The sequence below is a fragment of the Strix aluco genome, chromosome 2 (assembly GCF_031877795.1).
Source record: "Strix aluco isolate bStrAlu1 chromosome 2, bStrAlu1.hap1, whole genome shotgun sequence".
In the NCBI taxonomy this organism is placed as follows: domain Eukaryota; kingdom Metazoa; phylum Chordata; class Aves; order Strigiformes; family Strigidae; genus Strix; species Strix aluco.
Genome location: NC_133932.1, coordinates 66,795,118 through 66,815,891, shown reverse-complemented (window position 1 = coordinate 66,815,891; position 20,774 = coordinate 66,795,118). Strand labels below are relative to the sequence as shown.

The 20,774-nt window shown below is 43.4% G+C and overlaps 1 protein-coding gene across 8 annotated transcripts in view; it reads right to left on the bottom strand.

Moving 5' to 3' along the window:
* MAP4K4 (mitogen-activated protein kinase kinase kinase kinase 4) overlaps nucleotides 1-20,774 on the bottom strand; it is a 169,764-nt gene that overhangs the window by 76,488 nt on the left and 72,502 nt on the right. For all 8 annotated transcript variants that reach the window (XM_074815105.1, XM_074815104.1, XM_074815108.1 and 5 more), the window contains exon 3: nucleotides 13,484-13,540. In XM_074815105.1, the coding sequence (XP_074671206.1) occupies nucleotides 13,484-13,540 (57 nt within the window). The remainder of the gene's footprint in view (nucleotides 1-13,483; nucleotides 13,541-20,774) is intronic.

Genomic DNA, 20,774 nt, shown 5'->3' with positions numbered 1-20,774 from the left:
TGCCTTTGGTTCGTGAGCAGACACTTTTTCCCCAGGAGCCACAGCGCGTACAGCCATGCAACAGTCACAGCCCAGTTTTGGCCACCTCTCCCCAGCGCTGAGACTGCGGCAGCTGGCCTGGAGAGCAGGCACATGTCCGCGCACACAAACAACCTAAACGTCCCAGCCTCTTCCCTTCAGGGAAGTGCAGGACGCCACAAAACCCTTTATCTACTGTTAGCTGCCCACCAGCCCTACTCGCCTCCCATCTGGAGGGCCAGGTAAGGCCCTGTTTTACCATTTACCTTGTAAAGATGATGAAAAGAGGAGGCTAATAAGGAAAAAAATAATGATGAAACAAGTTCTCTGAATGGAAGATGCAAAAAACTGCTAAAGCTGCTACTACTGTAAGCTCCTACTAGCTCAACTCAAAGGTCTCTATTTTGTTGCTGTGTACCAGGTTTCAGGGGAAACTTCTGGCTCTTGACATCATGTGGAACGCAGGTTTCTTGCTCTGAAGCCCTCTAGTGATGGCCAAAAGCACAGCAGTCAGACAAGTATTCGCTTTGAGAGCAAACAAGACGAAAAATTTAGACAAACCCTTCCACAAGAGATAACTGCTCATCAGCCACACCAGGTCAAGATGGCCATGTATCAAGGAACACATAACAGCTCGTGAAGCCATGCTATGCAGAGCATTTGAGACTGTTTATCCATACTCTAAGTAGCTATTTGTTCTCCAAAGGCTGATGAATACGGGTATTTTGTGAACAATCACAGATCAGACTCCTAATCCAAAATGGGCATCAATCCACCATGAGTGGTTCTTAATTAAGACTCAAAAAAAGAACTGTGGAAAATTCACAAGAACATAAGCTTGATACTAAACATCTTTTTTTTCTTCCCCACAATCTCAAACACTGAAATCCAACTTTTTAATCTATATTGTGCCTTAGCAACAGGCACAATCTCTACTGTCCACCAGATATACAGATCCTGAATACTTGAGTTTCCACAGCTATATTAATCCCACACATTATCAAGCTGCAGAGGAGAGCAGTAGAAGAATCTTCGGGTTTTTTTTTCTAAGAAAAATTCCCATTAACTGCCAGCCAGTCTTCATCCCCCTCCAGATCCAGCACTGCCTCAGAGATGCTACAGTGTCAGATCTTTCCTATGAAACTACAACACTCTGCCCAAACTCACTGATTTGCATTCTTCTGCTTAATCAACCAGCTGTATGAAATTCACCTATTACAGAACTAACTATATATTCCTTATATCTCAAAGTGGCAAATCATTAGATGCACCACATGCAACAATATTAAAATGAACATTGTTTCCCACAGTAAAGTCTGCTCTAACACCTTATATATCTTAAGACCACTTTATTGCCAAAGAAACTGCTGATTTAAATCATACCTAACTAACATCTGGAGGAAGAAAGAGTGATATCCAGGGAATTAGCAATGGTACCACACAAACATACACAACAAGGGCAGGCTGGGCTTTTGATTCCTGACTTCACTTAAAGCAAACATGCCTTTCAGAGGTAGATCTACTTTGGCTACCTGGATTAGCCCACTAAAGGGTTGTTTTCTTTTGCCATTCACTAACCAAAGCACCATTAAACTCTGGATTAACAAGGTTCTTTGCCTGAAAATACTAGGCATGGTCCAAAATGTTGTTCACCTAAGCCAGTCTCCCACGGGGGGGGTCACCAGATCAGAGGCAGCTGGCATTACACATCCTCAGCACAGGTTTTTTGGCTCCACTATTGGAACCAAGCTTACCACCCAGCAATTCTTTGCTCTGACATTATCCTGAACACTGGAATTCAGAATCACAATAAATGTTATGGAAATGGTCCAAAGCAGAAAGTGAAGTAATTTTTGAGGCAAGCAAGCAGACTAAAAATAGCCATTTGTGCAGTGGAAAGAACCAGAGGCTGGGGGAATCCCTGAAGAAGACCTTTACACTCCATTCTTTATTCCTAAATCTGCAGTGTGGAGCACTACGAACAGTCCCTCGGCGGCCATCACGGGTGGCCAAGGAAGATGGGGCCAGGCTGTCAGAAAGGCATCGTAACCAGCTTTCCTCCCGGGTTCACGCTGCAAAGAGAGGGTTTTGGGGGGGACAGCTCCCCAGACAGCCTCACAGCTGTCACCCTGAGGAGATGCTGCTGCTGTGGGCCAGTGTCCAGCCGCTGCCACTCCTGCTCCCTGCCCTGCCTGGCTCCTCTCACCTGCCTCCTGGCCAGCTTTTGCTGGGGTGAAAACAGTAGAAAGCTGATCTGTATTAACAAAAAGAAGAAAAAAAAAAAATATATATATATACACACACACGCACACACTTCTCTGTCAGTGGAGCGCTTGGAAGGATGAGACCAGACAGATGCTGGTACAGGGGAGCTGGGAAAGGGGGAGCTGCAGTAGCAGCCAGACATCAAATTGGCTTTGTGTATTGTAAAACCGCATCTGGAGGGAGAAATAAATAGAAAACAGGGAAAACCCGTAGACACCTATGTCAGGAGGAAGCACTGCTATCACAACAGGATGCCATCTGAACATTTACAAACAGAAAACGCAACTGTTCCTCCCTTCTTTCCTGTCAGTGGGAGAAATCTTTTCCTGATTTTACCTGCGTGTGTGTTTGTTTACATTTGTAGGCATTGGAAAGAATGAGTTTGCATTTACAAGCTGATCCATCCATTTTTTACAAGAACGATGCAAACTCTAACAATTTGTGTTGTAAATCAAGATGAGGCTAGGTACATTTCCCAAACTCTTGTAACCAGGATTGAGGAGCAGCAGCAATTCTGAAATAGGAACTGATATCACCCTCAGGGACTCAAATTTGAGCAGAGACTTGTTTGACGATGCAGCTCCCTCTGATCTATAAATCAGTGCAACTCTATCATTTTATAATTGACTCATGGCTTTACATCTAAACAAATTGTTGCAAAGGGGCATAGCCAAGAGAAGCAAAAACAAAAATTCAGAGTGAAAAACACCTAGCTCGTTTATAAAAATGGGTTTGTCTCACGGGGTCAACAGTAAATGCGAGAGAAAAGGCCACTCAGGTAAAATATGCAAGAGACAAATAAAACCCTCCTTAATGGTGCTGTCTTTGCATCACTGTTTCCACAGCAGTGACTCAGGGCTGCCTGGCTGCCCGCAGGCCTGGCCGGCAGGACAGGTTTGCGCAGGGGAGCCAAGCAGCCAGCAGGCAGCCATGAGGATGCCTGTGCTCCCTGCTGCCTGTGGTCTGTTTGCCCAATTACATTTCCATTTGGGAAAATATTCCACGTAAGAAAGTGATTTTCAGGAATCATGGACACTCTCCTTCCTTGCTTTCGCACGCAGAGCCAAGGTGCTTTGTCGGGCCAGTAACAGTAATCTGAAGGTCTGCAGGCTGCTGCATTTACACTAGAATTTCCACTTAGTTCTGATCAGCTCTAGAATCAAACACAAAAATTCAGATCAGGAAGAAGGAGCTACAGTAGAAAATATCCCTGTGCTCTAGTGAAACACTACAGAAACACCTCATACACCAACCAACATACAAAAACTGGAAAGTTCATTTCTGAAACTGACCCCTCCATTAGTCAGAGAGAGGGACACTTGTGAAGGCCCCCATCATCCTGCAGAACTAGGTGCAAAAGACAGCAGGCTGTTGAACTGTCACTATGTATTTTGGATCAGCGATGTGCTGGGTAAAGAAACTACGATTTTACCTGGTGGATGTGAGGCAAAGCACACCAAGGTGCTTGCTCGCCACGCAGGAACAGTAGCTGCTTCTGCTGCTAACTGGCTCGCTTCTCACAGACACACCTTTCAGATCAAAACATTTGAGAAATAACATGAAAAATGACATAAAAAAAAAAATCAACAGAGAATCATCAGAACAAAAAAATGTCTCCTTGGCCAGACTGTCATCAGTCTAATCATGCTTGAAGCAGGGTCATACTAGGACAGGCAGCAAGGACAGGAGAGCAAAACTAAGCCATGTACTTATTATGAAGCACCCATCTTTGCAATTTAATGACAACAACTTTGCACTTTTATTTAGCAGTAGAAAAAGTTCTCTGATAGAGCGGCTACACAAAGCACATTCAGTGGGCTTTAATCCCCTTTGAATTAAACCTACCTAAAGGAATGTACAGAGGCCCCTTGTTGGAAAGGACTTGAGACACTTCTACGCTCAGGAGACAAACAGCATCTTCTCCTACATTAATCAACTGAACTAGTGTGCACAGCATCTTCAAGGGTCTTTTAACATTTAGCTCAGCCATGTGCTTTGCACTGAATATTTAAGAGACTGGGCACAAGGGGAGAAGAACGCTTTCCTGTTAGACACAAGGGGAGCGTTATCGTGGTTATAAGTCAGCTTAGAATACAATGAATTCCCAGGTCCTTGAGCATTAGTACTTGCTGCCATAATCTCTAGATTTAGGAGTGGGCTTTAAGACTGTATTTTAGCCAACAACTCCCTACACAATCACTCAAACTGAGCCTTGCAAAAGAAGCACTGTCAAGGGACTTAGAGTAAACATTTTTGTCTCATTAAATGTTGGAGAATAACATTGCTATTTTATATTTATATATGTGTATGCACATGTTAAGAAAGAGAAAGAGGTGGAGAGAGGTCACACAAGATAATCTCAAATGTACAATACTATTTGTGGACCTGTAAACTAAAGAAAGAACCAGAGGGAGATTTTAAAATGCCTTAAAGTAGTTTGCATGTGCTACCCTACACACATTCCTATAGCTGCAGCACTCACTTGAGAAATCAAGCATCAGAACTTTTTCTTTTTTTAAAAAGAAAAAAAAAAGTAATCTACTTCTCCCTCCTGATTTACCGCAAAACAGTGGCTAGCTTCTGATAACAGACAGTGGCTAAGGTCTGCCTACCATTCCCAAAGCAGAGGCTATAAATTTCAGCCTCTCCCTTCTCCACACAGCCTGCCAGTTTTCACATAACTTGTTGGGACTTTGTATCTTTGGAATTTCTCCTGCTCATTAAACTTGGCCAAAGTTGGCCAGCAGATCCAAAAGGTATTTGGTGGAAAAGAAGGCAGGACACCATGCACTATCGCCGAGAAGCCTCATTTCCTTAGGAAGTCAAGATAAAAATATGGAATGTCACAGCAAAAACAGGAGGAGCCCACAGAGAGGTGTGGTTTATGAATCTACAGTCGAGAAAGATTACATTTCAAGCAGATATATCCCCTTTAACAAAATCAGAAAATGAATTCTCCTGTCTTTGATCCTAATGCCAAAGCCAGATTTTAAAGTGCACCTCTGAAAGACAGCAGCTCTTATTAGACCTGAGATCTCTTGATTGTCTATTCAGGCAGGAGGAATATGCTGCAGACCTGTGTTCAGCCTAAATACTTGCTAAAATGAAAACACAATGCTCTGTCACAATCCTCATGGGATTTATGCTGCCCAAACTGGCAAGAGCACACATGCTCTAACACTGTATTGACAGGGTTGCCTTGCTTTCTTGAGTAGACAATATGTCTGATTCACTGGGGGTAAATTGAGCTGTGCTGTGTCTGACAGAAATTATACAAAATGCAGCCCTGTGCTTTTTGCTATTATCTGCACACAAAACATTTCTGTTTCCCATCAGAACTCAAATCTCCTCAGACAGCTCAAACAAGCAGAGCTCAGCACTTGGGAAGGCAGTGGTGAAATGCCCGTGTCGAGGCCACCTGCACGAATGCTCTCCTCAGCGCGGAAGAAGTGCTCTGTCACTACAACTTATGCAGGCTATTATTGCTCAAATTCATGACGGTGCAGGTATGACCGGTAGGTTAAATATCACGACTGTGAAAGCACCTGCATGCTACCCACATTGAGCCTTCACCACTGCTAGTATTGGGGTTCAGATTTCCCTAACTGATAAATGCTAGCAGTCATTCATGTACATATGAAATCACAGTCATTAGTGACTTCCTTGTCAATCCTAGCAGCAAGTCTCCAATGACTGCAGGTACCAAACCTAGGGACTGAAGATAAATAGGCACAGGATTACAGTTAAATGCACAAGTATTGCCCACTTGGACTGATAAACAGTGCCCGAAAGCTGGAATTTAAGCACCTGTTCTACTCATTAGAATGATAGTAAACAGACGTCAGTAGCTCACTTAGATGACTTATCCGTTCCTTCTGAGTGTGTCAATGCAGTTGCACCACCAGACCAAAGGAAGAAATTTTTAAAGAAAAAGTCCAGACTTGTCCAAAGAGCTCAAGACTTACAGAGAAATCTAAACACGCAACCCTGCCCTTCCGCCAATGGAAGTCAGCTGTAGCCTACACAGCCTTCCAGTTTCCATTATGCTCCAGTACTAAACATGTGCTCTCACATACTGATGAGCAGTAACAGATCTCAGTGCCACAGCTGAGGAGTATATCCTGAGCATCATTCGCTGTGCTACAGCAGTGTTATCTGGTTCTCTTACAGCCAGGTAGGCAAAATTTTAAAGCTGCCTCCCTAAAACAAAGAAATTCTTCTGCACTGCAAACTACAGCAAAGTTCCCTTTACGTGGCCATAAATTCAGTTTGTGTAATCTAAACTACACTACAATTTACAGAGCACTGGCAAAACATTTTCTTCTAGACAGGACAAAAACCTTGCACATCAGACCTGGCCTAAGCACACAGATGAGGAGAAGGCAGAGGCAAAACAGCTTTCATTGCACACAATGATCCATGATCAACCTCGTGTATAAAGCCATCTCCTGGTCTTGGCTGAAAAGCCATGCAACAGGAATACTACTAAATAAGCACCACGAAGCCTTCACAGTCAAAGCTCTTTTGCTGTTGACAGATAATAGATGCTGGTAAGGCAGCAACGGTGCCCTCAAGGATCTTCACGGCAAAAGGAAAACATCTGTTTCATCCAGCCTTGAAACAGTCAGGTTCCAAAACAAGCATGTTAAAATATATAGAGAGCTATACCCGCAAGGACAACTGACAATAAACCGTGCATGCAAACACTCTTCCACTCAGGAGGAAATCTTGCACTAAGAAGAAACTGTATGCTGAAAAAAGCAGAAAGAGAAGCAAGCCTGTATGAATGTTTTGCATCTTTTTTTCTCTCCCCGTTGCCAATTTTTCCCGCAGTCACACAGTATCAACTGCATGAAGTTGCTCTTTGCTGGGACACAGCAACGCGGAGCCTAGGTGCTCGACACCAGCTCTCTCCAGTCAATCCATGTTGCGTATCATTTCCCAAGCTGGATGATAACAGCCACAACTTTGTGCCCTGACCTCAAATCACACAGGAGTTCCCTACTCAACCTCCCTCTTGCAGCCGCATCAAACCTGACATCCTTCCCTTCACAAATAAGTTTCTCCAGACTGACAGTCTTGCTAACCACCCCCAGGACTTGGATAAAGACAGTGAAAATTTGCCCTTTATCCAAACTGGTGCCAGCACTGCTCCAGGAAAATTTCTTGGACTATGTCCAAGAGTGGCAGATCTGACTCAAGCCGGGTGTTAGATGTATTTGCCTTGCTGGGAGATACGACTGTAAGGACAAAAGGCTCTCCAGAGTTAGATGTTGCTCTACTCTGTTAGGACTATGAGTCGGCAGGCTAAGCACTGCTCTGCCACCCAAGGACAGGGGCATTGCAACATGTCTGACAGAGTGAGCTCCCGTGCAAGGCCCTATGCACAGTCCTCACCCTGAAGATGGACTTGACCATCTCTGCCTGACCCGAATGGGGGTCTCACAAAGAACAGGGAACACAGAGCTGATAGGGGCTGCAGCAGAGCTCAGTTGCACACAGGCATCAGCCAGCACCGCAGGGCTGAGCCTCCCGGCATCGGGGCCGTGGTAAAGCAGGGAGAAGGACTGTGCCAAGCTGCTGGGCAAGGGTAGGCAGCAGAGGTAGGTGCAGGATCTCAAATTAAGGAGGGAAACAGTCAATTATACAAATGCTCTGCAGCTCAAAAACGGCTGTCCCGCTGGTTGCAATACTATTGTAGTTCTTTTTGACCTCCTCCCAAACCAGATGTTACAGCTCAAGGGACTTCTCTGTCCAGCTCTGTTTTCCTCTGAGCTGTAATAGAAAGTTCCCAGAAGCCTTATTTCTTTTTTCCTTTTTTTAACCTAATCCCTGGAAGAGATCAGAGGTTAATCATCTTCAGCAGAGACTGGACAGCAGGACTGTCCACACTGTAAATACCTTTCCTATTTATTCCTTTTCCACAGAACAATTCTTTGTTTTGCCAGGTAACTGTTTAACCAAAGACTACAAAATTACAGGCTAGTAGTAAGCAATCTCACATTTGAGGGACAAGCAAGCAGAGTGCCAGTACTCCCCATGGGAACAATCTGAATTTTTAGGTCCCCAATCCACTTTCCCCAATTCATATCAAGAGCAAGGGACATGGCAAAGGCTTTTGGTAACTCTACTGGCTTCAGGTTTGCTTTGGCTAACTTCGCAGTGAGTACAGCCATGGTGTGGTATATAAGTACTTTATCAGGCAGCTGCACTAAGACAGGTAAAGCAGTGCATTCATGTCTCCACATTAAAAGGCCAGTCCATATTCAGCTTCTCCAGACTGGCTTGACTCAGTTCTGTTGCACAGTGCCATAAGGATCTGCATTTGCCAGTCTTCTAGAGTGAAGCATCAATTTTTAATTTTTTTTTCCCTCCAGAAAGATCAAAATCCAGATTGTCTTTGAGTTTTTGTGAAAAAAAAAATGCACATAAAAGTTGGGGCAAACTTTTGGTGTTTATTATTTTTCTTTTCCGCTCATTCTGTCTGCCTTGCATGTGTGGGAACACACACACATTTTTATTTATCTGCAGTCTTTCTGCACACCGCTTTTGGAATGTCTTACAGACATAGATAGATCATCCACATGATCACAGTTTATAACACCACGTAGGCCATAAGATATAGACTTACAAGAATCAAAGTGACTTGCCTACTGCAACAGAAAAAAGCAGTCAGCAGAGTCGGGAAGATGGCAATGAATAAGTCGGGTAACCTTTCCTGTCTCAGTATGGGAGATATGCCACATTTCTCTGCAGGCCTGGAGATTTTCGTTCGGGGTTGTTAATTTTTCTGCAGAGCACGTACAGAAAGGGCATGACAGGCAAACACTAAAAGCAATCCAGCTTCTTTCATAAATCAGCAGGATACAGTATCCAGTTGTTTACTTAGCATAATTTTACACAGACTAGACTGGACAAGTCATGAAACACTGGGCACAAGAGCTGAGAAATGCTGCTATTAAAAAGGCATGCGGAAAACTTTCCCAAGGGATGCCAAGAGCATGTGTGGGAAGAGGTAGGAGGAAGAAGCAGCAGCGTCAGGGGTTATAACAAACAGAGAAGAAGTCATTATGTTTTTCCCTCAAAATCAGTTACTAAACCTTTCAAAGAGAAAAGCATTGCTGGAAGGGGAACACAGGAGTGACACTGGAAACAACCGTGCAGCTGCAAACAAAGCCTCCAAAAAGAGTTAAGCAGAGTCAAGTCATCTGTTTAGGGTGTAATGCAAGTTAACAGCTTAGATGCAGGCAGATTTGCCAAGTAAGCTTTGCTAAGGTTTTAAATGTTATTTGCTTCACAAGAAAATGGGTTCTAACTAAACAGTGACTGCCAAATCTTACAGCATACTTGTGTTGCATCTGATAACATCAGTCACAGCTCACTTGGTATGCTACAGTCCTGCACCATTAGACAGCAAGGAGCTCATGGAAACCTAACAGCATGGCCAGTGAGTGGAAGGGGTCAACACAGACTGAACACCGCCTTCTCCAAAACAATGCCCCAAAAGGAACAGAGACCCTACAATAAAAAGATTAAAGACAGACTACAGGAGTCTCTCAAATAACACCTCCTCCCACAACACGCATGCAGCCTGAGATTCATCCTACATATGTACATTTTGGAAAATAATTTTTAAAGCATGTATACACTGATAGTTTGTATTGTTCCCCTTTTAAGGTCATTGGGCTCATTCCAACAACAGAATAGCTTTCAATTGATAAGGACTGGTGTTTTTTTGTTTTTATTTGTCCTACGCTTCAGTGAAATTTTTTCACCCTACATGCACTCTAGCTTCGCCCTCAGAAAGTGAAAATAGGACCTACATAGGCACCACTCTGTAGGAAGACTTACAGATATTTAGATCTTACAGGTCCTTTAATGCTGTAGATCTAAAGATCTGTAAAGATCCATGCAATCTTCTAGATTTTTTCTTAATTTGTTTAGAGAGGAGGAAAGTGGAAGAGACAGGAAAGTTGTATGCACATCAACACCCCCCCAACGTTTCAGGCAGCAGTACTAACTAGTCATAATATATTCAAAGATCAAGCTGATATCTTCAGCCCACCTCCTCTTTTCTCGTCCTTGCCACCATTCTTTTCAAAATTAAAATCTGAAGAGAAAACCACAAGAAAAGCTGAGAAGGATGAAGAGCATTTCCACAGCGCCATGTATGTTACAGAGCTGTAATGTTTCTTCCAACATCTCTAGTTGCAGGTTATACTACCTCGTTTTCTTCATGCCAACCAAAACTTTTTAAGGAAAGCCTTCGCTCTGACTTTGACATCCCTCCCGTTCAGGTGACCAAAGCTTTACAGCCCAGAACTGATGTAAACTCACTGATCCTGAACAATGTGTGAATTGCAGAATTGGGGCCTTGAAAACTGAAAATTTGGGGTATGCCCACAGAGAGTGCCAACACATTAGGCTTTCTAATTTGTTAAGCGTTTGGCAAAGCAAGCACTGGATCAGAGGTATCCCAGAAGAAAGAAAGTCTTGTGTCTGTTCTCAACGCAGGTTAGACAAATCAGATATCCTCCATGCACTGCTTGTATTTGAGCAGAAAGGCATAACACTGCCAGTAAAACACGCACAGGGGCACAAATCATCTAGATCTTCAGTAGCTGCTCATCAAAAACTCACAATTTGCATTTTGTGGAAGTTTCCACTCAAGACACTTTTCTCATGGGCATGGACACAGTTAGTGTTACCATAAGCCTGCAAGAGCAGTTCATCTAACTGTAGCTCTTGAAGCAGGCAAAGAAGGCAAATTTGAGGCTGTGGTTCCTTCAGCATTTCTTTCAGGGTGGTGCTGAGGGTGGCAGTCACCATCCCCATAAGCTGTGGTGAGCTGGAACCAGGATGGAGCTGCACAGTCCAGCAGCAAAAGGAAGTGTTCGTGAAACCACCCCTTGAGAAACTGAAGCCATGGCATTATGATATGGCCATCTCTGGCAGCAACGTCAATCTGAGCTACTGCTCCTTCTCCCCCATGGCCATCAGCAGCTCTTTTCCAGTCTCATGCCACCTTCTTCATAGCAACAGCACAACTGTTTGTAATGCCATGTGCTAAACTAGATCAACGAACCAATCCAGGCTATAAACAACCAGAGGAAAGAGAGGAGTAAGGGTATTTTTAGCCTGGAACCGGGGTCTGTTCACTGATCCAGGTCACTATCTGGCCCCAGGGCAGTTGTGCCGGCACAAGTGTTGGAAAACAGGCAAGGAACCAGCCTGCAAGAGTGGACGGGAATATCCTACAGCCACGCTGCCACTGAGGAAATGGCACATGCAACATATCATCCATGCCTGGCGTTAGGAAGTGGAGCTGACTTAGCAGGACTTGGAAGAATTTACACCACATTTTTAGCCGCTGCAGGCTCATTGCTTTGAAGCAAAAACACAAGAGCTCCGCTGGTAGGAACACCACCACTTTCAAGCTGCATGGGGCTAACATCTCCAAACTCCTCCCTCTGACTGCCCTTCATCCCCCAAAAAAACATGAGCTTGTGAGATAAAAGATAGACAGTGCCAATATACAACTAGCTTTTCAAAACCAGCCAAAAATTACAGAAAGTTTCAAAACATAAGCCATCTCTCGCAACATGAGCTCAACCATACTACAGACAGCATTTTTCAATTGTTTTCCTTTTGCTGTGCAACCTCTCTGTTACAACTGTTTGTGATTAATACATGCTATTAAAAACAGAGGGAGTGTGCAGTACAGCCAATCTTAATGTTATGGAAGATGCCTTCATCGTTCACAGTCCAGCAAGCTGCCCCGTTTAAACCATTGCACAAATGGAAATGTTTGCTGTGCAAAGAACATTAACTGTGTGTCAACGCACCTTCATTCTTCTCTGGTTTGTCTGCTTGTTAACTGAAGCAAAAGAGCACTGCCTCCTCATGAAGGCAGCCTTTGAAAATCTCCAGCTGAAAATTGATTTTTATCAGGCCATCTTACAAAGCAAGAATGTCTAGCTCTTGGCAGACACAACAGCTTAAGTTAGAGAGCAGCAGTCACACTGCCCATCGATCACAAGGAGATTCAGAGATATGACTGAAGTTCTATCAGTTGACCTAACCCTGCCTTCTTGTTTTCCTCCCTCTCCTGCCTGTTCACCCATTACACCCCAGCCACTCACCTAGAAGCTGGCGTCCAAGGCCATTTTTACTTGTTGGCAGCTATACACACACAAAAACATAAAACATTTTGCAGCAACACCCTTGTACGAGTTTTGCTTAATAAAACCAGCTTGCCAAAGAACCCCTGTTCTGTACAACGTACACACATTAATATAATTTTTTTCCCGAATACCTATGTAAGAAAAATAAGATGCTTGGTTTGAAGAGGCACGACCTCTCTTCAGAAGTGTGGTATCAGTCAAGCATTGCAGATATCACACAGGAGGATCTCATTTGATTTTAAATCTGAAGCCGTTGTGTTAATTTGCAGATGTAACTCTATAAAACACAAATGGAATCAGCAGGGAAAAAGCCATGCTTTTCCTGATCTGTTTTGAAGACTTAACTTAAACTGATTGCTTCTTGAACAGCATAAATTGCAAGACATCTAAGGATTCAAATATAGGCATATATTTTTTATTTCTTTGGCTGGGTTAATTTCCCGTCTTTCCCATCTAAAGCTCCACAGTAAATCCCCCTGGGTCAGTTACAACTACTACTTTACACTGCTGAATTCTGCCAGCAATTTGCATATCGTTCCTGCAGATGTTTCTGCTTTCAGGCTTCTTGGAACCTTATTGGACCCATTCCTTCATATAAATGTATACCCTTTGTGGGCTGCAAATGTACCAGGGAAACTACTGTCCTCTACATCAAGCAGCTGCCTCTTCTTTTTCGGTAAAAGCAAGATGCTACATTTAAGAGAAAAAAGCAGGAAACAGGGAATCTGACTTTCTTCCCCTCTTCTGAGTAGTTTCTGAAAAGGGAGTGCTACGTGTGCTCATACATCCTGGGACCAGTCAAAGCAATGTATGAAGGCCAGAGGCCCCTGCATACAAGCGCACAGAAATCTTGTAAAGGGCAGACGGGCTGGAGAGGTCAGGTCCTGCAAACAGAATGCAAACGTCCACAGGCAAGGACCATGTCCTTCAACATAAATACAAGGTAAGCCATATACCATCTCTCATTATTAAATTTTACCCATATTGCTAATAAAGCAGAATGTTTCTCTACTCACCTCAGTAACGTCCATGACTTTGATGGCTGCCAGCTGACCTGTTTTGACATGCCGACCCTGAAGAAGAAAGAGAACCATCAGCACCGGTATTTGACCCATCCATTCAGCATACACTGAGCAAAACATTCTGACGTGAGCTCCAGCCACTGGGTTTTCCCCAACTGTGCTGGACCCTTCTGATACTTCATATGAAAAAGAAACCCAAATACTCTCGATAGCTTAAAAAAGAAAAAAAAAAAGTTTCTTTTTAAAATGTTCTTATACAAATCTTAGAACCTATTTCTTTTTCTCCACATTAAAGGGATGATTGTCAAGATTGAGCATGGACAGATTACATTTACAGCTTCCCTTCTGTTTACTTTAGCAAAGCTTATAGTCAGTAATGATAGTTTACTAACATGCCAGTAACTCCACATATTGAATATTTTATTTCTATGCACCAGTGTCTGGTACCTGGATGACATATTACTAGGTAAATGCAAGCACGGCTAGGGGGTTCAGAAGGACATTTTCCTTTGTTTTGGTCTTCACTAGTAAAAAAAAGTGAGGTTTCTTCAAATGATGCATCAAACCTGCAATAGCTCTCTTCGCCTGTCTCACGAAAGCTAGACAAGAACAAGACGTCGTCTCCCTTCAGCTACGCCACCATAAGGGTATGCTTTCTTAGTACAGCTGGAGCTGAATTAATCGATCCCAGCTCCTGCAGCGGGGAGCTCCTACCCTTCCTTCCCCTGCCTCCCTCCAGCCTCCTGTCACATATTTCTCCCAGGAGCACTGAGCTCCTTCTGGCACTCATCGGATCATATGATAAGCTGATTGAGATCACTAAAATGGCAGAAAGTTAGCACAGAAAAAGCAAACTGCGGGGTGGGGAATTGCAGATCAGGAAATTAAACTGGTTTGCTCTGCAATCAGAGCAGAGCCAGAGCTGGCAGGAGGCGGATTGCACGGCTGGGAGGCAGCAGCACGATGGGCCCCTCCAGCCGTGGTGGGCTGTAACTAGCCTCAGCTGACTTCTCACAAAAACCTTTTTTTCTCCAGTATAGTTTTACACGAGGTGGGGACATACCAATTAGCAGTTCGGTACTTTTTTTCTAAACAGGCACTTAGATATGGTCCTAGTATTGCTATTTTTCAGCTCTCCACTTAACACCCAGCAGTCTGCCCCAAGACTTCCAGTCAAACACCCTGGTCTCCCAACACCTTTCCCAAGCATCATCCCCAAAGGATCTTCTCTGAATCAGTCAAGCTCTCCAGCAAGAGGTATGCCCACTATACTTCTTCATTTTTATCACACAAAAAAACGACAAAAACCACAACACTTTTCATTAAAGTCACAGTTCCTCTACCTCACCAATGTCAGTTTCCTAGGCAGAAACCCATCTGTAGCATCCACAACAGCTGATGGACATCAATATGTCAGGTTTTTTTCCTGGACTAACTTCTTAATCTCTTTACAGATTCTTTCGAGACTGACACACCAGAACCAAAGCACCCCAAACCATTAGTCTCTTCAGATAAATCTTGACCCTTTCCCACTTTATGACACCCTGCATTACAAAGCATGAAATGCTGCAGAATTCACAGCCTCCACTTTCTTTCACAACTCTTATTGTGCTGTGCTCTCCCCTTATTAACCAATCCACACGCTTTCTATAAATAAATTACTGTACTCAGGCTTCTGCTGGCTCTGTAAACTCTCTTTATTGCATGTATTTCTTTTTACAGCTTGGTCTCAAGCTGGTTTCAATTTTGAAATAAAGTTAGGGTCATGACATGTGTGCAGTGGCCAAGACTGACCTCACCTTGACCTTACTACTTCTTGAACCAAAGTCTTTCAGCAAGCCCAGGAGAGATGCAACTCCAATTTCCCACCCTGGACCTCTGCCTAATGACAAAAGCCTGTGGGCTTCTCCTCAAGACTTACCATCCCACCAACGGAGGAGAAAATGTTTTATACAGAGATTGAAAAATGCCTCTGCTCAGCTCTGCCCCTGTTTTCCACAGCTCTGTGGAAGGAGCTAAAAGGCCCAAGGACATGGGGAAGCACAGTTTGAGGTACAAAAAGAATACACTAAAGATAAGAGAGGAACAAGGACATGTCAGAGGAAAAAAGCTCATAACACTAAGGAGGAGTGAGGAAGAAGAAACTTTTTAAAAAACAGTGAAACACAGTTCACCATTCATTCTGTAGCAAAGCAGGGACACTAAAATGGTGGCAGAACATACTCCAAGCAGAAAAAGCGGCACACAGAAGAGCAAAGTAGCAAGACATCCACAGGATGTCACATATTTTATGGAAAGTTTACTCTATTTGTCTTTTTAATCTATGAACTACTGGTGGACTTGCTATTTCCAGAGAGAAGCCTGAAGTTTCCCAGGGCTCAGCTTCTCAGCTTTTCTCAAAATGACATTCCTCCCTGTGAGACTGGCCCTCTCAGGATGACTAATGTGCATCAGCCCAACCGTCCTTTCCCTTCAGCTTCACAGGATCCTGCTGGTGCCTTTGCTAGTCCCTATGAAAACCTGGGCCACGACAGCTACAGCAGAGTGCAGTGATTGCTCGTGTTTCACTTCACTGTTTCTGCAGTGGGGATGGGAAAAGCTTCTCCATAACTCTCCTAAGGGACTGGAAAGCAAGGGAACTGCAGACTGTGGGAAGTGTGGGCTGCTCAGTATCCCAGGCCAAATTTAAACCCCGGTCATTTCAGAATATTGTTTAAAACTACTCCAAATACCCTTTTCATAATGTATGGAGCATTCATGTTCTAAGCATCTACAACATATATGGGGGGTGTTGCATGCCATTAATTTATATGGCAGAAGTAAAAGGACATTTTGAAGCCACATTCTTTTCCTTAAAAATGTTTTTAGAGGGAGGCAGAAAGCAAACATCACAAGCACAACATATAAGCATGAGCAGAGTTTTTGTTTGTTTGTTTATCTGCTTAACAGCTCTGCTCAAGAATAGACTTGTCAAACTATTAGCATGCTGGTATAATTTCGCTTGCAACATGAAATGGCTAAGCATTCCCAATTCAGAAACCAATCTTCAGATTTTCATAGCCAACTTTTGCTTTGGAAAAATTTGTCTGCATTAAAAAACATAATAATAAAATCACAAAGTGGTTGAATGTGATGAAAGAACCGCAGAAGTTGTAGATGGGAGAAACCTTCTGAACTCAATCTCCTGGGATTAGAATTTATTGAAATCCAACTCCCAGGGCACTTCATAAATGTGGTAACCATTAAGGCCCCATCCAGACACCATCTCAGCAACACCATTGGCTAACACTCCAGCAGGACAGCATTTTTCTTGAAGAATGAGGCCCCTGCTTTAGCACTGTCTGGAGTCACAGCCCCTCAGAGCATCCTGGGCTCCCCCATCCCCAGGGCACAGCAGAGGTTCTTGCAGCTTTGTTTCTCCCAGCAAATTGCCAGCAATTGCCATCCAAGTATCTGAAAAAAGCCACGAGATTGCAAAACACAACCGGCACTAACTGAAAAACAGCAGTTTCTTAAAATATTGCTAGATACCAAATATGAGAGGCTGGGGATCACAGGATAACTGTCCCCTGGCCAGAAAGTTAGGCAAGGATATGAAATACACAATGAAGATGACATCAACCCAAGTGCATTTTTTTAAGCATGACTGTCTCCAGAGCTAATGGACTGAAGAGGCTGCAGAGGTTGCACTGTGTAGTAGCAGCAACAGGTAGTAAAGACTACATCATCCCAGGAGCGAGTTTGCCCTTTACCAGGTCTTGGTGTGAGGGCTACAACAAAATATTGGCACTGTCAGATAAGAGTGCTCCCACGCCCATGGAAAAGAGCCCACCAACACATTCCCTTCATTTAGACCAAGTTAAGATTTTATGGACCAAAATTTCCAAACTAATTGTCATTTCTCATGCATCTTCACCACCGTTTTTTCCCCTCTTTTCATGAATCTGTTCACAATAAGGCACTTGTTTATCCTCCCAAGGAAGCAACCTAAGAATATTTTTAAGACTGCTACTGCACCATTCTATTTTTAAATGGACTGTTGGGATGAGCAAGTCAATGGAGTTGAGCCTGCTGACCCCAAAGCTTGTCCTTCCTTCTCATGTGGATGACAAAGGTCATTTGCATATGGAGGGTTTTAAAATACAGCGCTTCTCACCAACACAGCAACACTGCAGCATTTAACTGGATCTTAAACTGAATCCACTGCTTAAGAATATTCCCAGTCATGTCTGATAGCAATATGCTGTTTATTTCTCATCTCAGTGGGCTTTATGCATGTTGAAAAGCAGAGGGGACAAGGGGAATCCTTGGTAGACTGCCAAGATCTGGAGAACATTATAAATTTCAAGCCTACCCACACTCTCCAAGTCAGTTAATACACCTACTTCTTATCTCTTTCTTCCTCTGCACACATTATTACTGTAAAATTTTTCTTTTGGAAAGGTTCAAAGGCAAGTGGTGTTATGTGCTAGTTTTTGTGGTGCTTCTTTTTCCCCTAAGATACCTTAATGTTATCAAAGGACTATGCAAATTAAATGCAAAATAAATCCTATCAGCCCATTTACCCCCTCCCTAATTATCCAAGATATGTATTCTACAGTAATGTAATTCTCCTACTAACACAGTTTCTGACTTGTGTATTAATGTGCCTTTTGTGGGACTGTTTCTGGAAGCTTGCTCCCCAGCTAAATGGCATGGAAGTAGAGTATGGGGCAACATCACACATTAAGGAAAGAAGGAAGGAAGGCAGGAAGCATGCATGAGTCATGGCTTTCAAGCTTGGATTATCCTGTGCACTGTATTAAGTCTTTGGAAAACTCCAATCTCCCAGTATCTTATGCTGACAGCTCTGGAAGGAAGAGCAACTAAATTGAAAAAAAATCTAATTCACATTTCCATTGTTACAATGTACACAGAAGCAGCCAGACAGATTTAAACATGCTATCAAGTGAAAACTCACCATTGTACCACCTCTTAGTAGTGCTGTACAATGCCCCCGTGCCAAAATTAACTTTTCAATTTGCTTCTTATTGAGTTGACTTTTAACTCCTATCAGCCTGAGGCAATAGGCCATGAAGCAATACTCTGCTATTAGGTTGCACACACTAGTGCAATAAATGATACCTTATTATTCCAATGCATGTTTATCACTGGTTCTTTTTGTCACTCGCTAGCACAGAAAGTTGCAGACCAACTAACTTTGCATTACGAATACTGGGACACTACAAGAGTTTCTTCCCGCTCCCCAGAAAGACCAGGTCTACCCTGTGAAAAGCAATGGGAGTAATGCTTGTGGAGGAAACAGAACATGCATTTTTGACAGGCAAAAAGGCAGAATGGCACAAAGTGAAAGCAACCTTCCCAGTTAAATAATAAACATGTTCTTAATGAGAAAGTCTACCTAGTTGCATTTGTAGCCAAAATAATGCTGCTCCTACTGATACAGTGTTCTGTAAACTAAATAATCACAGGCTCCCGCAATGTAGATAAATTTGTGAAAAAGGGATGATGTTTGTCTGGCATGGAAGCTCCTTCTAGAATAAAAATCAGCAAATAACCCCAGTACAAAAGCCTGGCAAATCACCACAGAAACACACAAGAAGAAGAAAAGGCCAACATCAATGTTCTTTCTTCCTGTTAGATGATTTCTAAACCCAAACCAGCCAGAAGCTATTAAAGACTCCCACTGTTTAAGTCAAAGACAGGACAGGGTTCTGTGTTTTCCCTCTGTCTAACTCTTGACATCAAATGCCTGGAAAGCAAAACAGGAAACAACATATACCCTCTATCTTGCTTCAGATATCCACAGGCTCACTAGCTGTCTATTGAAGAAATAATAATGACAATTTACTCATGCATAGTACCGCATTCTGTGAAGTATGAAAGATGCACAGTTATTACCAATCCTGTACTTCCAGGGACAGAGTGAAAAGATGTTACCCGCTAGTAAGAAAAGAGAGTTCTGTGCTCTGATTTTTTAGTTCGATTGCTAGTTTTGTGGTAGCTTTCCCACTCTGAAAGATGCTGGATATACATTACCAGAGGCATTTCCTTCTCCCAAACAGCTCATTGCCTAAATAGGAAAAAGGAAAGAAGAAAGAAAGAAAAAAAAAAAAGAAGAAGAAAAAAAAAAGTATGGTGGGAAAACCATGGCAGAAGGCCACAATCTAACTTTCCCAGGATTGCAACAGGTCAACAGCAGAGCTCAGTTAGGAGGCATCTCTGCCGACTCCCAGCACCCTGCCCAGCAGTCCACCTCGCCCCACTGATCAGCAGGAGATATTTTTGTCTGATAGGAGAGCACAGGAAGAGAACTGCCATGGCAGGCAGCTTGCTCTCCACTTCACCTGGAAAACAATGCCAATCCCCTGTAGGACCTTTGACAGATTTGCCTAAGTGAGGCCTAACGATTATGTCCATTTCAGTTCACAGCCATTGAGACATTTGACGGGGCAATAGATGAAAAAAAGCTGGCAAAAGAAGGGGATGTTGCAGGGGAAGGTGAGGGGAAGGTGTCTAGCAGCGGTGCAGTTTAAGACCATGGCTGGCCCTCCGTTACCCAGTCATGCCAATCCCAGTCCATTCAGCCAACTTGGGATCCCCCAAGGCTACACACTTCCTGGTTCAAATGGCACAAAACATTCCCTTATCAAGTGGAGCTTACAAATTTCCCTCTTCCTTCTCCCTCCCAAATACCAAGCAGGAAAGGTCGACAAACTAGGGTCTGCTGACAACACTGGCAGCAAGGCTGCAATACATTTTTGCACAAGGCCTCAACTTCAGGTCATTAAGAAGTTTTTGAAAGATATGCCTTGCTGAGTGCTGCTCCTCCAGACACCCCAGCCATTAGCTGGCTGCTAGATCAAGCTTGCTGCTCTGTAGGTGGCCACCCAGAGCTTCCTGACCCAGATTTGATGCTTCCTCTACAGGGACACTTGAGCTAACTGGCTTGAGCACCCAGCTTGGAAAATACCCTCTTCAGGAGCAATCCTCAAAGTCATCATCCCATCCTTCCAGTCACCATCAGGCTCTGCCCAGATTTAGTGACCTTCACTAAACACCGTCACTCATTTTCTCTTATAATAGAATCCCTACCCGCAGCCCTCTCCAAAAAGAGAAGGGCGTCTAACCTTATTATTGCTTGTACTTTTTTCTGGTTTTAAAAATATCTAGGTAATTTAGTTGGGACACTACTGAAAGACATAAAAAACTCCCAAACTAAGACAAAATAAAAGAATGAAAACAGAGTAGAGGCATACCTCCCACGTGGACAAGGTTGGGTCTG